Source organism: Ictalurus furcatus, chromosome 23, assembly GCF_023375685.1.
Source record: "Ictalurus furcatus strain D&B chromosome 23, Billie_1.0, whole genome shotgun sequence".
Lineage (NCBI taxonomy): Eukaryota > Metazoa > Chordata > Actinopteri > Siluriformes > Ictaluridae > Ictalurus > Ictalurus furcatus.
This window is the reverse complement of record NC_071277.1, coordinates 4514461-4540000: the sequence shown is the minus strand read 5'-3', so window position 1 is coordinate 4540000 and position 25540 is coordinate 4514461. Positions and strand designations below refer to the sequence as shown.

Genomic DNA, 25540 nt, shown 5'->3' with positions numbered 1-25540 from the left:
GGCCCCCCTTTTTGCAAGATGTCTTTAAAACACATTAAAAATACAGACTTCTGATTATATCCCCCTTTTTTATTAATAAAAAAAATACATCTTTACATTACATTAGGAATTGATTCTGTGTGTGTGTGTGTGTGTGTGTGTGTGTGTGTGTGTGTGTGTGTGTGTGTGGTTGTCTGAGCGTGAGAAAGAGAAAACACACTAGTGGGAGGAATGGGATTGTTGAGGCCCTCCGAGCGCCCCCTGGTGGTCCCCAAGGGGCTGCGGCCCCCACTTTGAAAACCACCGGGCTAGGACATAACTGCATGATTTGCGTGGACAAATCCTGTACTGAGACAACAGTACAATCCAAACTCACTTATAATAGAGGTGTAAGGGCAGTTCTTTTATGAATTAGGAATAGCCAATTGTAACGTGACGCAACACTACAAATGTTATGCAAAGTTTCTGTTAGTGTTATCCAATTATCCAACACTGAAGACAGCGAAATGCAATTCCTGTTACTTACACTTTCCCCCAAGGTACAATCACAACTCCTATAACTAGGTTGGTAAGGCATAATATTATATTCTCTCTGAAAATGCAGTCCTATCTCTAAGGAGAAATGATTTAGATTTGAGGTTTGACTAATACCTATAGTTGCATTAATAGCTTTAACTGGAATCCCTTTAATCTGCCCCTCCAGGAGTTCAGAAATCAACGCAAAATCGAGCAAATTCTGCAACATTCAGAATTGCTGCAGATTTTGACGTCACGGCACGTGACAGGATTTCACGGAGTTTATTTGTGATTGTTGCAGCCAAAAATGCTTGATTTTCAATTTTCTCAGCATTTGCGATGCAACTTGCCGAGTTGTTTTTTGCGGAAAACTCCTTGGCGAAATTGCAATGGCAGGAAATTGTTCCGCACGGTCTTTCGCAGTGATGTTTGTTGGTAAACCTTTAAGCTGTACCGTACTCGTGTTCGACGCATGTGAATCGGAGCGGGCTTTGGCCGAATCTCGGCCCAAATCTGTGGAAAATCTGAGGTCGTTTTGAAAAAGTTCGCTCGATTTTGCCTTCATTTCTGCGATCACAAAATCACGCAATCCTGAAGGGACTGCTAAAAGGTCTCATTTACCGACATCACTGTGAAAGACCGTTCAAAACGCTTTTGTGCACCTGCAATATCGCCAATTCAAGCAGCGAAAAAAAGCACACACACACAAAAAAAAAGGGTACGCAAATTGCATCGCAAACTTTGAAAAAAAGGAGCAGCGAAATCGAACGTTTTTGGCCGCAACAATCACAAAAAAAATCCTGTACAGGCTGTAAAATTGATTAAAAAGTCTCCTATAATTATACATATCTTTCACATAAACATCGATTGACCAAATTCAAGAACTGCCCTTAGGGTTTTTATTATACTAGTTGAATTTTATTCTTCCATCAGTTCAGAAAAAAACATGATCAAATTCTTGTTTTTGGTGATCAATACATTCATACACCATAGATGCAGTAAACAGAGATTTGGCTGAAACACTGGCGCATTCCTTTAAAGTGCATAATTATAACACTGTTACTCTCCAGATGATGTAGAAGAACGGCTGAGAAATGAACGCTGTGGGATTAAGACAGAGCCGGTGACTGTTGCGCTTCCACTGAGAACAGGATATAGTGTTTTGCAAGGAAGTGAGTCAAGGAAAGTAAAGGCTATGTGCAGTGAGACATAATGCATAAGTCAGAGAACATATTATGTTCTCTGTATAGCAATTCAAAATGTGTGTGTGTGTTGGCTGTAGTCAAACTGCTGGCTCTGATGTGTTTCTCTTTCTCTCCACACTGTGGTGCAGCATCACTCTCTCTCTCTCTCTCTCTCTTTCACTCTCTCTCTCTCTCTCACACACACACACACACCCTCCCTCACACGCTCACTCATACACACATACACACACTCTGTCTCAGTCAGCAGATGGACGCAGCTTTGCTCTGGTGCACACTTTTTTTTTTCTCGTGTTGCGGCTCAAACGTTTCTCTTTAATGGAGATTTGCATGGAAAGCACTGAAGATTAATCTGCACTAGGAAAATATCCCATTCTTCTTCTCTCTATCTCTCTCTCTATCTATCTATCTATCTATCTATCCATCTACCTATCTATCTATCTATCTATCTATTCATCTATCTCTCTCGCCCTCTCTCTCTCTCTCTCTTAGCTGCTTGTGTGAAGGCGGTTTGCATGCCAAAGCTGCTTTACTTCAGAAAGGTAAGATCTCTCTCGCTCTCTCTCTCGCTCTCTCTCTCTCTCTCTCACACACACACACACACACACACACACGCACAGGCACATGTTGCTATATCCTCTGTCACTGCACAATAATGACACTGATGAAGCTCCATATGGATCTGTCATGATGTTCAGGCTGAGAAAGTGTTCCTGCACCTTTACTGGTGTTTTATTGAAGTCTCAGCGTATGAGTGTGATTGTAAAATGCTGTGTGTTCATCTAGTTCAGAAGAGCAACAGTTTGCGTCAAAACTGCTGTAGGACATTAATCACGAGCTGCACACGAGAATGAAATGATCATAAACAGTGTTTAGTATGGGATGCACTCCTATCAATGAACGAATTCGTACAGAACTTGATTAAACTCCTCCAGTATTCATTTAGTGGATGAAGTACTGTAACGCTGGTGCTGAATTAACCCTTGTAGTGCTTCTTAAAATCTAGTACATGAATCAAATCCTGCACACTTGAAATAAATCGTACCGTGTGATGCCGAATTAACTTTACTTTCAGCTGGAAATGAAATCATTTAATAATGAATAAATTAGCACACATGGTGTCTTCATAAATGAATGGCTGCATAATATAATTAATGAATTATAATGTTAATTAACCCCATGAACCAGGCTAATATTTCTCTGAAAGGAGTATAACCACCGAATGATTTTGTTCCCCACCCCGTTCGTTAAAGCTCCCGAACACATCCTCCGAAGAACCCTTGAGGAACCTTTGTTTTTTCGTTTCTACGTGTGTAATTAATGAATAATTCATAGTCATTGCTGAACAACATGTTTTAAGATAAATAATTAAATAAAAAAGAAATAGACAGCCCAAGGAGTTCTAACGTGAATGAAAGCGCAGGGTGTTTGATTAACGTATATAAAGTATATATGATTATCCCATTGGCAGATCCGGGCTCGCTGTCGATTTCTCTGAAAGCTGGAGAACCATACAACAACAAACGGTTTCCCTTTCATAAACGCTTCCAAATATAAGAAAGTGTATACGCAGTTTAGTAATCATTTAGTAAAGCTGGAACTGTTAATCATCCAAAGAATCCTCGAGGAACCAATTTTTTTTTTTTTTTTTTTTTTTTAAAGATAGTGGGTAGTCATAATAAGCTTTAATGGAGTTAAGGGTGGTGAATTAACTTTGTTAACACCTATGGCGTTGAGGTGTTGAAATAACACACGTACGGATGAAATGAATTGACACTCAAGAGTTTAACACGTACTGCGGTCACTTAAGTGTTGTAATATTGATGAGGTTGATGACAATGTTGAATAAATGAACTCTTATGTTACACACATATTAAAAGAGATGTATGATTTTTCCTGTATGTTTCAGAGATATTTCAAAACACAAATGCATGAACATGGTCACAATTTGTTCAGGCTTTTAAGCGTACTGATTATTTCATTATTTGCTTATTGTCAATTAAATTTAATTCAATTTTACTTGTGTAGCGCTTTTTACAGTGGACGTTGTCTCAAAGCAGCTTTACAGAAATATATAAACACAGAGATTTTAAGTGTGTGAATTTATCCCTATTGAGCGAGCCGGTTGCGACGGTGGTGAGGAAAAACTCCCTAATATGATATGAGGAAGAAACCTTGAGAGGAACCGGACTCAGAAGGGAACCCGTCCTCATCTGGGTCACAACGGACAGTGTGAAAGTAAAAGAAAGTTTGTTATGGTTTTTATATGAAGTCTGTTTGTTGAACTATTCCACTGTTCACTAAAGGAGATCTGAGTGCAAAATTGTATGTGGTAATTGCAGTCCCAAGGCCATCGTAGCAACCGTAGTCCCAGCAACTACCGCGAGAATGTCCATGTGGAATTGAGGTCCAAAACCTTTTCATGGTACTTAAAGCAGTACCATCCTAAGCAATCTCTAGTCTGTAGACTCCAGTTGATGAGATCTCCATCCAGAGGTAGGGCGTCCACATGAATCAGGCAGGTCCGGAGAGTAGTAAGGGTCAGGATCACTGGCATCTCCATTAAATGACGTGTTGCTCGACAGAAGGAGAGAAGGAGAGGGAGGTAAAGAGAGGGAGAAATTATTATCAAGTCATATAATTTGTAGGGGGTGGCACGGTGGCTTAGACATTAGCACGTTTACCTCGCACCTCTGGGGTTGGGGGTTTGAATCCCACCTCTGCCCTGTGTGTGCGTGGAGTTTGCATGTTCTCCCTGTTCTCTGGGGGTTTCCTCTGGGTACTCCAGTTTCCTTCCCCAGTCCAAAGACATGCATTGAAGGCTGACTGGCATTCCCAATTTGTTCATAGTGTGTGAATGTGAGTGCGACTGTTCCCTGCGATGGATTGGCACGCCGTCCAGGGTGTCCCCCTCCTTGTACACCGAGTTCCCTTCCCTGGGTTAAGCTCCAGGCTCCCTGTGTACAGTAGGATAAGAGGTACGGAAAATGGATGGATGGATAATTTGTATGGTATTAAAAAAATTCATTACTACCACTTTCCTAACATAGAAGTCTATAAAAGTTCATGCCATAAAAAAGATTTCTATAGTGAATAGTAAATGCAACAGTGATATACTGCAATGCTCGTTATATATACAAGATGTAGACCTGATGATCTAATCTGATTGGCTGAATTAAACGCTCTACCAATGCAGGGTCTTCACCTGCGAGTCCATACCTGCGCAGCGATCTTAAGTTTCACCCAGTTGTTGGTAGATTGTGAGTTTGAATCTTGAGGATCCCTGTGATGCAGCATGAGGTGTAGTTTGAAATGAATGGTTTCTGGGTTTGGTAACTAGCGTATGATTTAGCTAGTGGTTGGGAATCTGGCTATGACTAAAGTGAATTAAAAAACAGTATTTAATAAATTACTTAAAATAGAAAATCCTAATGCTGAGTGCACAAGATATAAGTATGGGGTTTATGTATACAGTATATGCTTATTTCACTGCGTTCCACGCTGAAGGAAGTTGCGTTATTAGAGATAATTTTTTTAAAGAACCTTGGCAGGCGGTACTTTTAAAATTTGTTGTCATCTTACATAATTTTTTTTTTATCACAGTGGCTAGCAAGTGGACACTGCAGCAACTGTGCTACTTTAGCTAGTTCGTATTAATCACAGAAAAACTAATTGAAAAATGCAAAGTGTAATTCACTTACGATCAGTCAAAGAGTCAAAGGGAGGAATTTGTTACACAATGTTTGTCGAAACCTTTACAGAACACTGGTTCTGTGAACAGATTTATGGAATTGCCGTCACTGAGAAAGACACGTGAAGTGTGTCCTCCAAATAGGACAGACTTTATCTCGGGCGTGCACAAATGCAGCCTACCTAGGGAGCTGCATAGCGATTGGAACACATTTGTGTGGAATAACAGGAACAGATTGAAATGGACTCTTTACTGCTCCATTAACACCCAGCCTGTTTATTTTGTGCTAATTAGCTTGTCTAAAGCCTGTGTATTCTAGACACTAAGGAGTTCTTTTAGCAGGCAAGCCTACCACTTTGTAGCTGTGCAGTTGGATCCTGTCATGGCAGTGCATGTCAGTGCTGTGCTGTGAATGGTCAACAATCCAAATAATATTTGGCCAGCGGTTGTCCAGTGGTGGGCTCTTTCCATAAATTGTGCAAAGTAATCCATGAGCTCCATGAGTAATGCATGAGTAATTGTGTTTAATCAGGTGTTTCCAGCAGCCAATCACCAATCATCATTGTCTCCCAATGACCAATCACTGATCATCATTGTCTCCCAACAACCAATCAGTGATCACCATTGTCGCCCAATAACCAATCAGTGATCATCATTGTCTCCCAAAGACCAATCACCAATCATCATTTTCTCCCAAAGACCAATCACTGATCATCACAGTCTTCCAACAACCAATCACCATTGTCTCCCAACAATCACCGATCATCATTGACTCTCAACAACCAATCAGTGATCATCACTGTCTCCCATCATTGTCTCCCAATGACCAATCACCGATCATCATTGTCTCCCAACGACCAATCATAGATCATCATTGACTCCCAACAACCAATCACTGATCATCATTGTCTCCCAACGACCAATCACTGATCATCATTGTCTCCCAACAACCAATCACTGATCATCATTGTCTCCTAAAGATCAATCACTGATCATCATTGTCTCCCAACGACCAATCACTGATCATCATTGTCTCCCAACAACCAATCACTGATCATCATTGTCTCCTAAAGATCAATCACCGATCATCATTGTCTCCCAACGACCAGTCACCGATCATCATTGTCTCCCAACGACCAATCAGCAATCATCATTGTCTCCTAAAGACCAATCACCAATCATCATTGTCTCCTAAAGACCAATCATTGATCATCATTGTCTCCCAACGACCAGTCAGCAATCATCATTGTCTCCCAATGACTAATCACTGATCATCACTGTCTCCCAAAGACCAATCACTGATCAGCATCAATCACTGTCCCATCCACGCTCTTCTTTGTTAGTCGTGTCTTTTTCCCAACTGTTCAATACCACGGCATCTGTTTGTCTGGATTCTTAATAGAAACTGTAATATATGTAACTACATACACTATATGGCCAAAATTTGTGGACACCTGACCATCACACCCACGTGTGCTTGTTGACCATCCCATTCCAGATTTAGTCTCCCTTTGTTATTGTAATAAGCTCCACTCTTCTGGGAAGGCTTTATTCTAGATTTTGGAGAGTAGCTGTAGGGATTTGTGATCATTCAGCCACAAGTGCATCAGTGAGTTTAGGCACTGGTGTCAGGTAAGGAGGGCTGGGGTGCAATCAGTGATCCAATTCATCCTAAAGGTGTTCAGTGGGGTTGAGGTCAGGGCTCTGTGCAGATCACTCGAGTTCTTCCACTCCAGCCTTGGCAAACCATGTCTTCATGGAGCTTGCTTTGTGCACAGGGACATCGAACATGCTCGAAGATGTTTGGACCCCTTAGTTCCAGTGAAGGGAAATTGTAATACTACAGGATACAAAGACATACAATTGTGTGCTTCCAGCTTAGTGGCAACACTTTGAGGATAGCGCAACATCACGTATGGGTGTGATGTTCAGGTGTTCAGAAACTTTTAGCCATGTAGTGCCATGACCAAAGCTGACTTCGTTCTATGAGAACCAAGTAATACTCAGTTATTTTCTATTCGGATAAAAATAAGAGTTTTCATCAAATCGTCCTTATTTATTCTGATATGCAAATAATCAGCGAATATGCAAATTAGTCTATGATGTCATCTGTCAACTTCTAGCCACTCTTTGAGCACATTAGCTACTTTCCCCTTAAAAAGAGCAGGCAACTGATTGTGTGTCAATTCAGTACAGTGTTGTGAATTCAACTGTGCATACAATGAATTCAGTTATTATACAATCAGTAAAGTATTTTCACTTTTCTTTCCTTGCAGTCCTGGAGGCGCGTGTGTAAAGAGGATCCAACATAGACTGGATCACTTTTTTTGTAACTGGTTTTCTGGCAAGAATTGCTCATCCATGTTTCCAGTTTGGCTGATGGATAACCAGAAGAAAACGACACAACCTGGTACATAGCTAAAAGAACTGATTTTAATCTTTTTTTTTTTTTTTTTTTTTTGCGTGCACGACATGGCGCACCCTAGTGGGTCTAGGAGTTGCAAAAGCAAGCTCGCGCTCCTCCAGGTTGATTAGCTGCCACTGGATTCCATTATATTCAAATATAAAGTCCAAACCCCATTTTTAATCCATTATAAACAACTGTTCTTGTATCCCGTCTTTCTATTTTTATTTTGAGTGAACCATGGCAGATAAAGTCGGCCTTGGAGTTCCAAAAACAGGCTCGCGCTCATCCACGTCCCTTCCTCCGGAGCCGATCGAGATCATCCGCACCAAAGCCCGCACCAGAAGAGTGCGGATCAACGTGGGAGGCCTGAACCACGAGGTGCTATGGCGGACTCTGGACCGGCTCCCGCGCACGCGTCTGGGCAAGCTGCGCGACTGCAACACGCACGAGTTGCTCATGGAGGTGTGCGACGATTACAGCCTGAACGAGAACGAGTACTTCTTCGACCGGCATCCGGGCGCGTTCACGAGCATCCTGAACTTCTATCGCACTGGGAAGCTGCACATGATGGAGGAGATGTGCGCGCTCTCGTTCGGACAGGAGCTCGATTACTGGGGTATTGATGAGATTTATCTGGAGTCGTGCTGCCAGGCGCGCTATCATCAGAAAAAGGAGCAGATGAACGAGGAGCAGCGGAGGGAAGCGGAGACACTGCGCGAGAGGGACGGAGAGGGGGAGTTTGACCACTCCTGTTGTCCTGATAAGAGGAAGAAACTGTGGGATCTTCTGGAGAAGCCCAGCTCCTCAGTCGCTGCTAAGGTAAGACAGTGTCCCCTTTACCTTTATTCACGTGCTTGATCAGCCACCACATGAATGGTTTCCAAACTTATTTCGTTTTGTACTGGAGATCTAAAGCTCATAGTCTCTGGTTTAGCACTGAGCAAACTCCATCAGCACAATGTCTCAGTAATAGTCAATAGCTGCCAACACTTTTCTGGGGAAAGTATCTAAAACATGCTAAAAAAAAACCCCAAACAAAACAAAACAAAACAAAAAAAGTCCTCATAAAGTGATCTCACAGAATGATTTGAATATTCACTGCATTATCATTGCACATCAAAACATTTGACATGAAATAACTTTTTGGCAAAATGTTACACTTTTTGGCAAAATGTTTTCCTATTTACAAAACATCCTCTACATAATCGCCGTATCTTTGTAAACACACATGGATGGAGTCATCTCTATCACTTGATGATATGATGATATGAACTGGTGTTAACACATGCATGTAACTGCACTTCGAATGCGTTCCTGTAATGATCTTTGTACTTTTACAAAGGCATTTTAAAAGAATATCTAAAAAGAAATAATAATATATATATTATTTATTATTATATATACGTATACTACTAAGTATGAAACATTTTCCCTTATGTATGGAGACTTTTGGGATACCCTGTCGGATAGAGCTTCATTAGAACTTGTTGAGCAGAACGCTTGAATCTGATTGGTCAGAAGGTCTGCATCATATTTGTATAACAGCACAGCTCCAACAGTAGCTCTGATTCTACATGAACCAAAGGATAATATTAATGCACTCTTTCGTTAGTAGCTGCGTTTACATGGACAACAATAACCCACTCTTAATCCGATTAAGACCCTACTCTAATTAAGAAACTACCATGTAAACAGCAATTTTTACTTACCTTAATCTAATTAAGGTCATAATCGAAGTAAGCAATAATCTAATTAAGACAGGTGGAGTACTCCTGTTTTAGTCGCATTATGGACGTGTAGTAGTGACATGTAAACACCTTAATCACATTATGAATGTCGTGTGAGAGTTTTCACCGCATTTTGCGACAGGACACGATCACACACGGCAGTTTTACGTTTTACGGTGAACAAGAGAGTTCGGCTGTGTCCCAAATCGCATACTTTCCTACTATAGGCCTGTAGTGGGGAAAAATACATGTATCTCGGCTACTATATAGACGGTAACTACGCGATTTGGGACACACCCACCGCTTCAAGCAGTTGTCTATTAGCACGTAACACCCAAAACTGTATACAGTACCATAACGAAGACGAACTGTATGTCGATACGTGAAATTCTGGAGGGACGTCGGACGGCGTGGCGCGGTGACGTAATGACGCGGGCTGTTAATCTAATTTTGTTCTAAAACATGTAAAACGGGAACATGACAGGAGTATTCTAAAAGCGACTCATGTAAACACCTTAATCACAATATTATCTTACTCAGAGTAAGGCCAATAATTAGATTACTGCTGTCCATGTAAACGTAGTCATTGTTTCTATAGTAACAGCTCGTACACAAGGACTTGTACGGCGGACGTTTCATATGATCTAATACTAATAATAAACAGATTTAAAATTTTTATTTTAAAAAGTGTTGTTAAACTACAAAGTAAAACATATAATCATTAATGCGACGTTTCTTAGAAGACGCTTATTTATCATTTATCACTTATTTATCACAGAAAGAGTCTTGGTTGTAAGTGCTTTGTAACAGTCAAAGTTTCCCAGCTCAGAGAGAGAGAGAGAGAGAGAGAGAGACGCGAGGAAATGACTGTTCCTTACATAATAGATTATAACTTCTTTTTTTTTGTCATGAGACCACGAATGAATCATTTAAGTATTAAAACACACCATCATTTCTGTCAAGAACACAGAAAACAAGCACTGGCGCAGAGTAGTCGGGAAACAAGCATGAAGGAAAACTGTGTTGGAATGCCAAATGACTAAAAGTAAATGTAAGTATAGATAAGCAAGGCTGAACAAAAAAAAAAGTCTGTGGGTGGGACAAACAATGGTGATCGGTGATTGGTCGACCGAACCGACTCTCTCAACTGTGATGTTAGCTAGGTAGTCGTATCGAGTGCAGAACAGTCGCTCCGAATGTTGCAAGATTTGTCGTTAGCCTCTTTTAAAAAATAGCTAAAGGGGTTTAGAAATCTATCAACAATGTTACATATAATAACAGGAGGCTGTGTTACAAAAATGAGATCTACCAACCAATTAGAAGTACTGTATATTATTATTCGAAGTACTTCAAACTAGCCACGCCCCCCTACCTGAGCCTGATGCTCATACTCCTGCTGTGTCATTTTGTGACATTTTATAGATAACAATATGTCATACAGTGTCAGAAACACACAAGCTAGTCATGTGAAGGAGAGTGTGTGATGATTTGAGAGTGTGTGATGATTTAGGTGTGGAGTTTTCACAGTGCTATATTGGAGGCTATACGTTTCCTTTAAGTGTACCTTGTAGCTTGATTGGATAATTAAGGAGCAATATTCAAAGCATTAGCTGTCTGACTGAGTAAGTGGATGCATCTTTTTTGCCTGGATCACAGGGTATGTGTGTGTGTGAGAGAGCGCATTGTATGCTTATTCAGTGCTCTGTCCACAAGTGAGGGAAATTTTAGGGAAAGTTTAGGAACTGTGGTTTTCTATGACGTGTGTGTGTGTGTTTTTTTAGGAGTCTTGCCTCAAGACAATGCAGCGACATTTTGGAAAAATTATGAATGAACTTTATGCATTATCACATTATTGTGCCAAAAGGAAGACTCCATGCAATAAGGAAAGTCGTGTGGACTTGCTTTTTTGATGGAGTTCATCCGTGGCTGAATGTCTCTGGGCCTTCTGGCAGGACCAGATGTATATTTCTCACTCCCCTCAATAAGTACATTTCTTATTAGTTTCCCTATAGGTACTGAATAATTCATTATGTAATGAATAATATTCTTTACAGCAGATAACTAGTGACATTTTATGGAGTTAAAGTAGCAATTCGCAGTAGCTGAGTCGACAAGATAAGAAGTAAGGTTGTGCGAACTGTTTAAAAAAAAATGCTTGTTTATGTGTGCAGAATCTGATAAATGGAGTGAGTGTCCTAGAGAAAGAGAGAGAGAGGGAGAATCGGTCCCTACAGGATTTCACAGAGTTTTTTGTGTGATTTTGCAGCGGCTTTTTTCTAAATTTACGATGCAACTTGTGGAGTTTTTGTCAGTGGAGTTTTTGTGGAGTTTTTGTCAGTGAATTCAGTCGAGGGTCAGTGAATTCAGTCGAGGCCTCGGTGAATTCAGTCGAGGCCTTGGTGAATTCAGTCGAGGTTCAGTGAATTCAGTCGAGGGTCAGTGAATTCAGTCGAGGCCTCGGTGAACTCAGTCGAGGTTCAGTGAATTCAATCGAGGTTCAGTGAATTCAGTCCAGGGTCAGTGAATTCACTCGAGGCCTCAGTGAATTCAGTCGAGGTTCAGGGAATTCAGTTGAAGGTCAGTGAAATCAGCCGAGGCTTCAGTGACTTCAGTCGAGAGTCAGTGACTTCAGTCGAGGGTCACTGAATTCAGTTGAGGGTCACTGAATTCAGACGAGGTTCAGTGAATTCAGTCGAGGCTTCAATGAATTCAGTCGAGGGTCAGTGACTACAGTCGAGGGTCACTGAATTCAGTCGAGGTTCAGTGAATTCAGTCGAGGTTTAGTGAATTCATTCGAGGTTCAGTGAATTCAGTCAAGGGTCAGTGATTTCAGTCGAGGGTCAGTGAATTCAGTCGAGGTTTAGTGAATTCATTCGAGGTTCAGTGAATTCAGTCAAGGGTCAGTGAATTCAGTCGAGGGTCAGTGAATTCAGTCGAGGCCTCTGTGAATTCAGTCGAGGTTCAGTGAATTCAGTCGAGGGTCAGTGAATTCAGTCGAGGGTCAGTGAATTCATTCGAGAACTCAGTGAATTCAACTGAGGTTCAGTGACTTCAGTCGAGAGTCAGTGACTTCAGTTGAGGGTCACTGAATTCAGTCGAGGGTCACTGAATTCAGTCGAGGTTCAGTGAATTCAGTCGAGGCTTCAGTGAATTCAGTCGAGGGTCAGTGACTACAGTCGAGGGTCACTGAATTCAGTCGAGGTTCAGTGAATTCATTCGAGGCTTCAATGAATTCAGTCGAGACGTCAGTAAAATCAGTCGAGGTTGCGGAGTTTTGTGTCGTGGCTCAGTTGCAGACCTCTGCTAACGTGCTAGCTAAAGTTTGCTAAGTTGCCTCAGTTTTTTTTTTTTGTAAATGTTTGTTTGTATGTTGGTGGTCTGAAAGAGACGTCGGTTGTTGCTGCTGTTGTGATTGTATCTTGAAACAGTTTATGTCAATCGAATCACAAGAATCCTAGCTTCCTAAGAGATATCGCATGAGTACCGACGTACACACGGAAGCTGTGTACAGCATAGTTAGTCCCTCCGCCAGGGACGGAATTTACATCGTATCTGAAAGGTGGGAGAGTTAGAAAATTAAAACTTACCACTGTCAAACGTTCTACTCAAGTCGTGTTTGCAAACTTGCTCCTGCTCGATCATCCCCATTTTCTGAATCTGACTCGAACTGATACGATAAAACCGACGACATGTTGCTTAGGAGCTGAGAATTGCTTTAGAAGCTTTGGAGGCTAAAGCTAACCCAAGGAGCATTACTTTTCCGACACATGGCCCATCACAACGCAGCGGGTCAGCTGGCCAATCAGCGCACCCTGGGCTTTTCGGAAGGAGGGGCTTTGCAGAAATCGGAGTGTTTCAGGCAGCCTGCGAATAGAGGCACTGTAATAATGCACATTATTTGACAAATGCATTTTTTGAACATTAAAGCATATTAACCTATTTTATTACACCTAATTAACAAAATAATGACTCCTTTAATGTATCGTGTTGCCTTCTTGAGAATCAGTGAATGTGTGCACCTTTTGTAATAGTCGTGTACGAGTCCCTCAGTCGTCCTCAGTGTGAAAAGATGGATCTCAGCATCATATAGTCACTGCTGGAAAGGAATCAAATATGAAGAAGATGCTAGAAAAACTAATAATGTGCAGGACCTGGAGGATTTTTCTGAAGAACAGTGTGCAGTTTAACTTCTCAGGACAAACAAGGGACTCATGAACAACTATCACAAAACATAAAAACAGTCGTTGATCATCCAGGTAACGACACACAGGATTAATAATCAGGCGTGTGTAAACTTTTGAACTGGTTCATTTGTGTAAATTCAGTTATTTTGTCTCTTGAGGACTATATGTGAACATCTGTTATGTGAAATAGCTTCTCCAGGGCAGGACTAAATAAACAATAAAATGCGATTTTTATGATCCGTTTTATTTATTTATTTGTTAAAAAAATAATAAAAATGAACATTTAGCAGATTCTGCAAGGCGTACGTAAACTTATGACCTCAGCTGTATATTACTGAACACAGCAAAATAGTTGCCCTCACATCCTCACACTCTAAAACTGTACTACATTTTGTATTCTAAATTAACATAAATATATAATATTCTTTTGGTTCTCCTTTAACATGTACACACACACACTGACTGATGAAATCCCATGCAGTCTGAAATGAGTTGAAAGTATTTTTTGGTATCAAAAAGTACTATAGCTATATATATATATTTATAGAGTATCTCTGCTGAATAACTTCCCACAACAGGTCACCTAAATCAGATAAACACAGATATGGTGTCTCCAGCTCTCTCTCTCTCTCTCTCGCTCTCTCTCTCGCTCTCTCAGGAAGGTCCTACACACATCCAGGAAAAAGTTAAGCATGCAGCATATTCAAGTTTCTCTTGAATAAATATTTAATGACAAACTGTATGAGGAAGTTCACATGAAGAAGTATGATCGTATTTGCTTGGAGCACGTACTGTAGACATGTAGCTAGACAGACACTTGCAAATTTGTCTCAATTAGCATGACACCATTCATATGAAAAGTCTGATGGTTAGAGGAGTGGTTAGAGTTTAGACCATTTCTTCTATTCATATAAACTCATAGATGCAAAAATATACACACAGACTGAGAGGCAGAGAAACAGACATATGCTGGAGATAGAACAGCATTTCGGGCGATGGATTTTTAACCATTTTTGGTGAAAGAGTTTTCTCAGAAATGTCAGTGTGTGTGTGTGTTGGGGGGGAGTATTCAGTTTATTGTGGCAAATGGCTAAAGAATCATGGAACAAAAGGTTCTTTAGGGAACAAAAAAAAATGACATTTCTGTAGCCTCACTGTAAAGAAACAGAAAAAAGAGACTATTTTTAAACAATGTAGATAGATTGATAGACAGACAGATATGCTGGTTGACAGAGAAAGATGCCTAGTCTTTTTCCAGTCTTCAACTGTCCAATTTCCATGAGTCTGTGTCCACTGTAGCCTCAGATTCCTGTTCTTGGCTTACAGGAGAGGAACCCGATGTCTTCTGTTGTATTAGGCCGTCCGTGCCATTGCGTTCTGAGATGCTTTTCTGCTCACCACGATTGTAAAGAGTGGTTATATGAGTTATAATAGTCTACCTACCAGCTATTCTTCTCTGATCTTTCTTATCAACAAAGCGTTTTTGCCTGCAGAACTTTTTTGTTTTTCGCACCATTCTGTGTAAACGCTTGGTAAGACTCGTGGTATGTGTAAAAATCTCAGGAGATCAGCAGTTTCTGAAATAATCAAAACAGCCAGTCTGTCGCCAACCACGCCGCAGTCAAAGTCACCGAGGTCACTCACTGCTGCCACACTGCTGCTACATGATTGGCTGATTAGATAACTGCATGAATGAGCAGGTGTACAGGTGTTCCTAATAAAGTGGCTGGTGAGTGTATAGCTACAGATAAACAGACAGCAGGACAATAGTGCAATACGCATACGCTTTATTTCATTACACACTTCATTTGAATGTTACATTCGTAAACAAGCTTGCTCACAGTATAGGTGTTCTTGGGAATATGGTTCTAGTCACACTCCTGAAGGAATTCTGACCAAATCCCGCCCACTCCGGCAGTTATTATTTTTTCTTTGTACCTGCTTGCGATCTTATCATAATTCTGAACTCCTATTAACACATTACCTTAGCTTGCACACTTGGGCGATTCCCAGTCTTAGTGTTAAATATTAGATTCATGAATAATAAGGGAAATGCCATATTAACGTTTGATAACCGTGGGAGTGCACTCAGACTGACATCGTGTGTAAATGTGATGACGTACAGTTGCGTGTCCATTAGCCTGAGGCGAGAAATGTCTGAAATTCAATCAGTGCTAATTCAAAAGGAGCCTGCAGGATGATGTTCTGGATAATAGTTCAACTCTGAGTGAGTGTCATATATAAAAAAGAAAATAAAGAAATTACCCTCTTGAACTGTGTCAAAGCTGTGAAGCTGTTTGAAATGATATTTGAAAGTGCAAAGAGTGTGTTATTGAACCTTCAGAGCCGAATATTGTGATTCATAATGCTGAAGTATGTGTTATTCAATCCATCCATCCATCCATCCATCCATTTTTTATACCGCTTGTCTTACAGGGAACCTGGAGCCTATCCCAGGGAGCATGGGGCACAAGGCGGGGTACACCCTGGACAGGGTGCCAATCCATCACAGGGCACACTCACATACACATTCACACACCCATTCATACACTATGGACAATTTGGACACGGCAATCAGCCTACCATGCATGTCTTTGGACTGGGGGAGGAAACCGGAGTACCCGGAGGAAGAACATACAAACTCCGCACACACAGGGCCGCGGCAGGAATCGAACCCCAACCCTTGTGGCGTGAGGCGAACGTTCCTCTAACCCCTAAGCCACCGTCCGTCTGAATAATGTGTTATTGCAATATTTCATTTCTAAATCCTCACACACTTTTCATTTCTGATTTTGAAATTCTGCAGCCATAATGGAAGATGATGATAGGTACAGGACTTCAGTGTAATGAGTGCGGTGAGCCTGCCTGACATCTTTTAAACCAGGATTTTTGAAAACGTTTAGTAAGGACAGGATTAGACTGAAAAAATAAAAATAATCCGTAGAGGTATTCATGTTTATGTAATGAGCATAATCCGATTATTATGCAAATATTTGACTCATTATTTAATGTATCCTATTATATTTGGGATATGTAGTGGAACTCTTGAGCTTTTATTCCTTTTAATCCTGAAATCAATATTAAATGTAAATGCATATATGTATAAATAAGAAAAAAAAAACAACAACACTATATCAAAAAAAATGGCTATGCTTCGTGAGAGAACCATGTCCTTAAAACCTCTAGCAGCATGGTTTCAAACATTAATGCATCTTTGTCATTGTGATGATAAAGATCTACCCCAGAATAATCATTTCCGAAGAGTAGTTTCTATTTATTTTGCATTTAAACCCTCTAAAATCTCAAAAGGCCTGATCAGAACTGTGTGGGCGTGTCAGATTGCATAATTATTGGAAGTGGCGTTTCCCTGGTAACTTAACTGAACCGTGCTAGTGCTAGAGAAGAAGGAAGAAACGACAAACAGGAGCTTCCACGTCACCTTCGTATTTATATAAGTCACGAGTAAAAAATGTAAACAAACCCAGTGTTTCTATTAGGGTGAATACGAATCTCATTAGCATGGTAGGAGTCAAAACATAGGCAGACAGCATTACACAAAGATGGAAAAACTAGGCTAGGATTAAAAAAAAACAACAAAAAACCCAACAAGGCAGTACAACAGAAAACGACGATATGAAAAGAACTTAACGATACAGAAATGCATGGTAAGACTTCACAACGTGGAACAGAAACAGCAGGGTATACATAGACAAGGAAATACAAGGGAATAGAATAGGTTAAGGCATTAGGGTAATCAACCAATGCGTAAACCAGGGGTGTCCAATCTTATCCGGAAAGGGCCGGTGTGGGTGCAGGTTTTCATTCCAACCAAGCAGAAGCCACACCTGATTCCACCTGTTTAATCAGTTGATCTTGGCTTTCAATACACTAGGAAATAGCAATAGCAGGAAAAGCACCAAAAATATGCAGGGTGGTAGAACTCCAGCTCCAGGACTGAGAAACACTGCTCTAGGGCACAGAGTTTAAGGTAGAAAAGCAATATTTAACAACTCATCATGACCAAATGTTAACTAGTGTGTGAAAATGCTAGCTAGATGGAGGTTCTTATGAGGGAAAGAAGCCTGGGTAAGGCAAGCTAGTAGCTGAGATTAGCATGTTGCTAATTCTGAATGGTACAGCCATACAAAGTATAGTACTGCCCGACTAAAACAGTCTAGAACAAAATGGCCACATTGAACAGTGTATAATAAATAAATTCACGACAGATGCTATATAGCTAGTAGTAAGAAACTGAAAACAGACCCTTGAGGATCTCATTCCAGTCATGCTAGCTAGCTAGGTTTTGTAGGTAAAGCTTAGCCACTGCACTGACAACCCCTCAGTGTACTGCTTATTTAACACCAGATTCAATTGAATACATTATTTACATAGGTTTGCATAGTTTATTTATGATAAAAGACACAAGGGAAATAAAAGGAAAGCACAATATGTTGATATTACGTCATGATATACTGTTAAAAAAAACTACTCAATGAAAGTATTTAATTTTTTTTTTTAGTTAGTCATAAAACAAACTGACAGGCAGAAGAAAGTTCTGTGCTCCAATCTGTGCTGTGCCGTGTGTGTGTGTGTGTGTGTGTGTGTGTGAGAGAGAGAGAGAGAGTGTGACCCATCAGGCCTGCTATCATGTTGCATTTTGCACATTGCAAAGCCACACACACACACCCACACACACACACACACAGTTCACTGATGCCATTTCTAACATGTGTAGCAGATGACATAATATGATGACATATTATGTCATCGTTCATCATTTTGCATTAGCCTTGATATAGTGTGTGTGTGTGTGTGTGTGTGTGTGTGTGTGTGTGAGACGGTACTCATGTTAGCTGTGCTCTTGGGAAGGTGCATTAACATTAGGTTGGTGTCAACATAACATTGATATGGAATATAGATATATGATACGGATATAGAATAAACATGGAAGAAATTGTGTGTGTGTGTGTGTGTGTGTGTGTGTGTGTGTGTGTGATATGTGTATATCAAAAACTGTAGAAGGTAAAACTATTCCTATACTTATCATGTTTAAGTTTAAGTCATCACACTTCTTTTTTCAAAGCCACAGAGGTTTCGAGTTTATTTCTCCATAGCAACAGATAGTAATGCCAACTGTGATGTCATCAGTGTCACGGCCATTGCTATTAAAGAGTTTATTTATAGATCTCAATAGACTGGGGTTATTTAACTGTGGTGGCAGGTGGGCAACGTAAAACACAAACACACACACATGCTCAAACACACACACACACACACACACGGGGCAGACGGACCAGTCAATCTAACCCTCTTATTAATGAAGGCCATAAATATATGACATAAATAAAATTAAATAATAAATAAAATCTACTGGCGCTATGTGGGAATACATCCAGGATGGGGCACCGGTCCATGGCAGGGCTTTACGCACAGACTCATTCACACCTAGTGGCAATTGAATGTACCCAGTCGACCTACCGGCATGTTTTTGGGTGGAAACTGGGGAACACATAAGAAACCCATGTAGACATGGGAAGAACATGCAAAACTCCATGCAGACTATAACCTGAGACCTTAACCCTAGACTCTGGAGCTGTAAGACACTAACACTAACACCATGCCACCCTAATACTTCTTCATACGTGGTAATTATTTGGATTTATTATGTTAATTAAGTAGTTCATTGGGCAGTGGAAGCGTTGTAAAGAACCTGTTGGTTTTTAGCTAAATAGAACTGATAAACCATACCGTAAACTTTATGGTGTAGAACGGGAGTGTCAGACTGCAGTCCTAGAGTTCCACAGCATTGCAGAGTTTAGCATTCTGCCTCATTTAACATACCTGATTCAGCTCATCGGTTAATGCGCAAGGCCTTCATGGTGTGTTACGCAAATCTCTCTGCAGTGTTGTGGCTCCTTCTGGACTTGAGATTGACATGCGCACCAAACGATCAAGGTTAAAACAGCACACTTATAAGCACGGTGTCTGAAAAGGCAGGAATATATGTACATACACTTAATTTTGTATTTATTATTTACAACATACTCTCTATATGTTCACTCTTAGCATTTTCTCAGCTGCTGTATCATGTTTTTGCTAATTTGGATGAACTTATTCGGAGCAACATATTTACTCAACATATTCCCGGTGATTCCTGACTTTCCTGGCACCCTGAATACTGTTAATCTGTGGCGGTCTGCGAAACCCCATCACCGTGCAGCAACGTCCGGGAAACCATGCTATTGCGAAATATTTCCTCACACGATAAATGCAACACTTTGATCAAGTTGTTGGATAGCTACATGCTGTAGCTCAGTGGATATAATCCTAATCAGTTCAGTTTGTAATCAGATTCTGTATGTCAAAATGTCTGTGATGCTCCTGCATTGCAGATGGAATGAAGACTTGAAATGCAATTTTCACTTTTATATAATATAACATTACTTATGTTGAGATCCATCCATCCATCCATCCATCCATTTTCTGTACCACTTATCCTACACAGGGTCATGGGGGAGCCAGGAGCCTATCCCAGGGGACTCGGGGCAGAAGGCCGGGACAACTTGGACGGGGTGCCAACCCATCGCAGGGCACACTCACACACACTTACACGCTTCACGCAATTTTGAAATGCCAATCAGCCTACAGCGTATGTCTTTTTGGACTGGGGGAGGAAACTGGAGTATCCGGAGGAAACCCCCAAAGCACAGGGAGACCATGCAAGCACCATACACACAGGCTGGAGGCAGGAATCAAACCCCCAACCCTGGAGGTGCAAGGCAAACGTGCTAGGGTATTTCAAGGCTGCCAAACATATAAGGCCCACCTATTATTGCCCATTTATTTGCCATATAAGTGCAATTTATACAACAATTCGTTCCGGTCCACTAATTTGATTGGTCCAGCTGCTGATTAGCTCTAGCGAGTGCTTATAATTACTGTAACTCATCACTGTGTGTATCATCTGGATCCACCACATACATTTCCACTTCCTAGTTTGAAACTGTCACTAGAGTAGTGTTAGCAACATCATTAACGGACATCGCAAACTATAATACAATTTTCATGGATATAACTTTTGACTTAAAATATGAAAGCTTGTCAGATGAAGATGAAAAGGAAGAAGGGACGCCTATTTCACTGGAAGCACATTTAACTGGAATGTACAAATTTCTGTGAGCTAGCTAGCTGACGGGCTATACAGTGAGTGTAGCTTCATCAGGATCTATTTCTGCTACGGAACAAAAATAAATGAACTATTTTGGCCACATTATGTATGAAATGTCAGTTACTCGATATTTATTCCATGTTTATGGAACTGCAGCGGTCAGTTACGGCACTCGGCGTGCGGCCGTATCACATCCGTTCCGATATTCAGTATACCTGCACTCTTGTGTGATATTGCTTAATTGTAAATGTGTAATTACAGGCTGCATCTGTTGCTCTTCATATTTCATAACCCCCCAACCTCATCCATCAATGGAAATAGACCACCACTGCTCAAATATCATTTGTCTAGTGGACCCTTCTCAGCACGGTTCTGACACTGACATACTGTAGTACTATGTGTGTGTGAGTGTGTGTGGTGCTGGTGTGAGTGTATCAGGTGCAGAAGTGTTGAGATTTTGAAATATAAAGTCAATTCTGGGTTGTGAACAGTCCACCAATCAGAAATCTCCGGCTAACAGCAGTGCTATGGCTCAGGAACTGACACTGATGAAAGCTAACAAAGCGACGTGTAATAAAAACCAAACACTGCTGTGGCTTTCAATGTCAGCGAAAATGGTCCACCACATAAATAAAATCCACTCAGTGGTACTGTTTTTCCATTGAAAAAGCACGCTGAGAAACAGAGGGGCTAAAGTCTGTAATATTGTTATATATGGTAATTCGGCTTACTAAAACGTCCATTGAATGTAACGATAAGCTAGTTGTACCTAATAAACTGGCAACTCAGTGTATGTATTTACCTCATTTGTGCTTCTTCTGCACAGATCACACTTTATAATCAATACCAAAGGTTTTCGCTTTATCAACCTAGATATAAATTATAGGAATAAATTCCTCCTGAGGCAATTAGCTGCCAGCGCAGATCTATAACCAGCAACACTGCATATCCAGGACACACACCCTGCTGTGCTTTAGAAAAGGAAGTGTGTGTGTGTGTGTGTGTGCGTGTGTGTGTGCACACACTCTTTTGGGCTTTGTGTTGGAGAAAAGAAATCAACAAGTCGATTCTTTAAACGCATCCAGGATTTAATGAGCTTTCTTTCTTTCTTTTGGAATGAGTTACAGTTTTGCTCGGCTTTAGCCCGACTCCGGTTAGGTTCTGGTTTTTAAACTCGCTTCTCGTATGAGCTTCTTTAGCAAAACGTTCCAGCATTCTTAAATATTTCATTACAAATATCTGGTTTATTTTATACAGATGTTGAGTCTGTTTTCCCCCTATTTGGTCACACCTTATTTTTGCTTTACTTTCCTTCGTTGGTTCATTTTCCTTTGCGAGGGGCACGGACGCTTGGGGGTTAGAACGTTTGCCTCGCACCTCCGCAGTTGGGGGTTCGAATCCTGCCTCCGCCCTGTGTGCATGTTCTCCCAGTGCCTTGGGGGTTTCCTCCAAGTACTCTGGTTTCTTCCACCAGTCCTAATGCATGCTTGTAGGCGTTTCTAAATTGTCCGTAGTGTGAGTGTGTGTGTGTGAATGTGCCCTACGATGGGTTGGCACCACATCCAGGGTGTGCTCCGCCTTGTGCCCCGAGTTCCCTGGGATCGGCTCCAGGCTCCCCCTTGACCCTGTGTAGGATAAGTGGTATGGAAAATGGATGGATGGATGGATTCCTTTGGTTGAATCTCTAAAAATATTGATGGTAATTTAAACGAATAATCAATGAATAATATATGTGTTTACTAATATTTATTCATTACAAAAAAGATTAACTTTATGATCAGAAATCACATCGAAAAAGGGCAAAACTGTGACGAAAACATGAAATTAGTGCAGCAAATCTAATTGAATCCAGTATTTAAAGTTTAAGACAACTAATGGTTAAGATAACATTTCTAAACGTAATAATACGTCTCAAAATAAATAAGAAATCCAGAAATAAGTGACAGAAATATTACATGTAATTCTAATAATTTAAAAGGATGAAATAAAACTAAGCAATACACAAAAGATCGTTTTTCCCCCCCAATTAAAAGATTAAATCTGTAAATAACTCCACCTGTGATTTGTGTCCATTTTCCTCGTGTGTGTACTACTGGAGTTGCATAGCATTGTCGCTCAGAGGCCCGATCAGTGCAGGTGGTGTGTCATAAATCCTCTCCACTCACATTCATGATCAGATATAAATCTCAGGATTATGAGGAGAGTCGTGTTGGTTTTAGATCCTCTTTAGGGAATAAGATATGCATGAAATGCGATTGTGGTCGTTTAGCGTAATAAAATGCGCCTACGGCAAGGTCTGTCTGTTTATTCTCAGGAAATCTTAAACAGTACATCTGTAACTCCTTAAAAGCATACAGGCTTTTGATGCAGCAGGACCTGCCTGTATCATTTCCTCATGAAAATCACTTAACGCTCGGGACAGCTAGCAGCTGTAGCAAATTGTTCACAGTCAAATAGTGATCTGTCTGTTTTCGCTGCACTATATGCTATCTACATATTTAAAAAAAACAAACCAAAAAACAAACAAACAACCTAATACCAATGTACAACTCGTGATTTTTTTTTCTTGTTTCTGAGGACATTTTCAAATGATTAATATATATATATTTTTTTCTTTTTGAGGATGAACAAATTCATGAACCTCATAATTAAGAAAATCGAAATATTACTGTTTGGAAAAGGAAAAAAAACAAAACAAAAAAACAACAACCTGCAGCTGTATTTCAGAAACAGCAGGATGTTCCATCCCAACTGAGAGCTTTTTCTACATGACTTACTCTCAGTAATGAGAGTCATACCAGGATACTGCTGTAGTAATGGACTGTAAAATGATGGCAGAATAATCACAGTAATGTCACGATCTACCTGAGTGAATTAGTGTAAATGTACCAGCAATGCGATTAAAGGTTAGCTCGGCAGCTTAAATCATATCAGCTTGCTCTGTTCTATCCGTCACAGAGGGCAAGCGAGTGAAAAGTCTTTCAGCTCTTTGCTGAATGAACCCAGGAAGAGCAGTTAGGTCTAATTACTTATAGTATGTTCTTACTAGTGTGTCACGGCTCCATCTTATATGCTATTGAAACTGTTCTGATATTGATACTATCCACTGTTAATGCTAGATAGCAGGCTAACATGAGCTAACCTGACAGGATTTTTAAACGATATTCATATGTTCTTATTTTAGCACGTTCGCCTCACACCTCCAGGGTTGGGGGTTCGATTCCCGTCGCGACCCTGTGTGTGCGGAGTTTGCAGCGTTTCCTCCGGGTACTCTAGTTTCCTCCCCCAGTCCAAAGACATGCATTATAGGCTGATTGGCATGTCCAAAGATGGATTAGCACCCCATCCAGGATGTACCTCGCCTTATGTCCAATGCTCCCTGGGATACGCTGCAGGTTCCCCGCGACCCTGTAGGATAAGCGGTTTAGAAAATGGATGGATGGATGGATGGATGTTTTTATTTTTTGCTGCTAATGGTAGACAACTGGCTAACATGAGCTACCCTGACAAGATTTTTAAATCATATGTTCATACTGAATTTTTTTCCGCTGCTAATGCTATATAGCTGGCTAGCATGAGCTAACCTCCCTGCTTAAAAAACCCCAATGAAATCCATCATAGAATTTGTAATCATTTTAAAGTTTATAATGGGAATTGTATTAGTTTTAATGGAAACTGTAATGGTTCCTATGGGTCTCTACTGGTAATTTGTTGACTTCTATTGGTGGCATGTTATGTCTAGTGAATACCATTAAGGACCAATAAGTGAATTGGTAATGGTTTTAATGCTTAGCGGATGGTTTGTAATGGCATTTGTAGTGGAAACCATTAAAATTTATTTGATGATTGTTGTTTTTTTTTTTAGCATGGCTATCAGGGTATTTTAATCCTGTTTATATGTTCCATATTCTTCACTGCTAACGCTAGACAGCTGACTAACATGAGCTTACCTGACAGGATTTTTAAAATCATATTCATATGTTCATAATTTCCCACTGCTAATGCGCTAACCTGTCAGGATTTTAAATCATATTCATATGTTCCATATTCTTCACTGCTAGAGCTAGACAGCTGACTATCATGAGCTAACCTGAACGGATTTCTGACAGGATTGTTAAGTCATATTTTATTGATGTTAATAATGCTAACAGTAAGCAACAAATTAACACACACTTTTTGAGAGGATTTAAAAATATTTCTAAATAGTTCTAATCTTCATTGCTAATGATAGCTAGTGGAGTCACCTAGAGTTAGCTAACTAGGCACGAAACGTCTTTAAGTGTGCAAAAACAATAGCTGTGTTTAGTTGTTTAGGCCAGTAGTTCTCAAATTCGGGGTCCAGGAAACATAGCCAGGGGGTCTGTGTGGGTTTTTTTTTTTGTTGTTTTAGTTACAGTGTTGGCAACCATTATCAATCAGTATATCAAAGTGAGTGAGTATATTTATTATCATTGAGTTCTTATAGTTATTAGCCTATTTCACTGGTCACATGAGCAGGTTTAATCCAAACCTCAATAACTCAAAAACAAGTAGGCCTATAAATGGTGTCAACTTTAATTGTTTCCTGTGAGTGGAAAGTTCTGGAATAACAACAACAACAAAAAAAACTATGGCTCAAATAAATCTCCACAAGAGGTCCATGGAATTTATACAAAAAGTTTGAGAA

General features: G+C 40.4%; 1 protein-coding gene across 3 annotated transcripts in view; it reads left to right on the top strand.

Annotated features, from left to right (window-relative positions):
* kcnb2b (potassium voltage-gated channel subfamily B member 2b) overlaps positions 1 to 25540 on the top strand; it is a 138923-nt gene that overhangs the window by 5174 nt on the left and 108209 nt on the right. Inside the window, exons 2-4 of one of the 3 annotated variants that reach the window (XM_053612229.1) lie at positions 2190 to 2239; positions 7665 to 7798; positions 8040 to 8614. In XM_053612229.1, the coding sequence (XP_053468204.1) occupies positions 7750 to 7798; positions 8040 to 8614 (624 nt within the window). In that variant the 5' untranslated portion in view covers positions 2190 to 2239; positions 7665 to 7749. Of the gene's footprint in view, positions 1 to 2118; positions 2240 to 7664; positions 7799 to 8039; positions 8615 to 25540 lie in introns of those variants that run through there. The other 2 variants (XM_053612230.1, XM_053612231.1) reach the window with 2 other exon arrangements.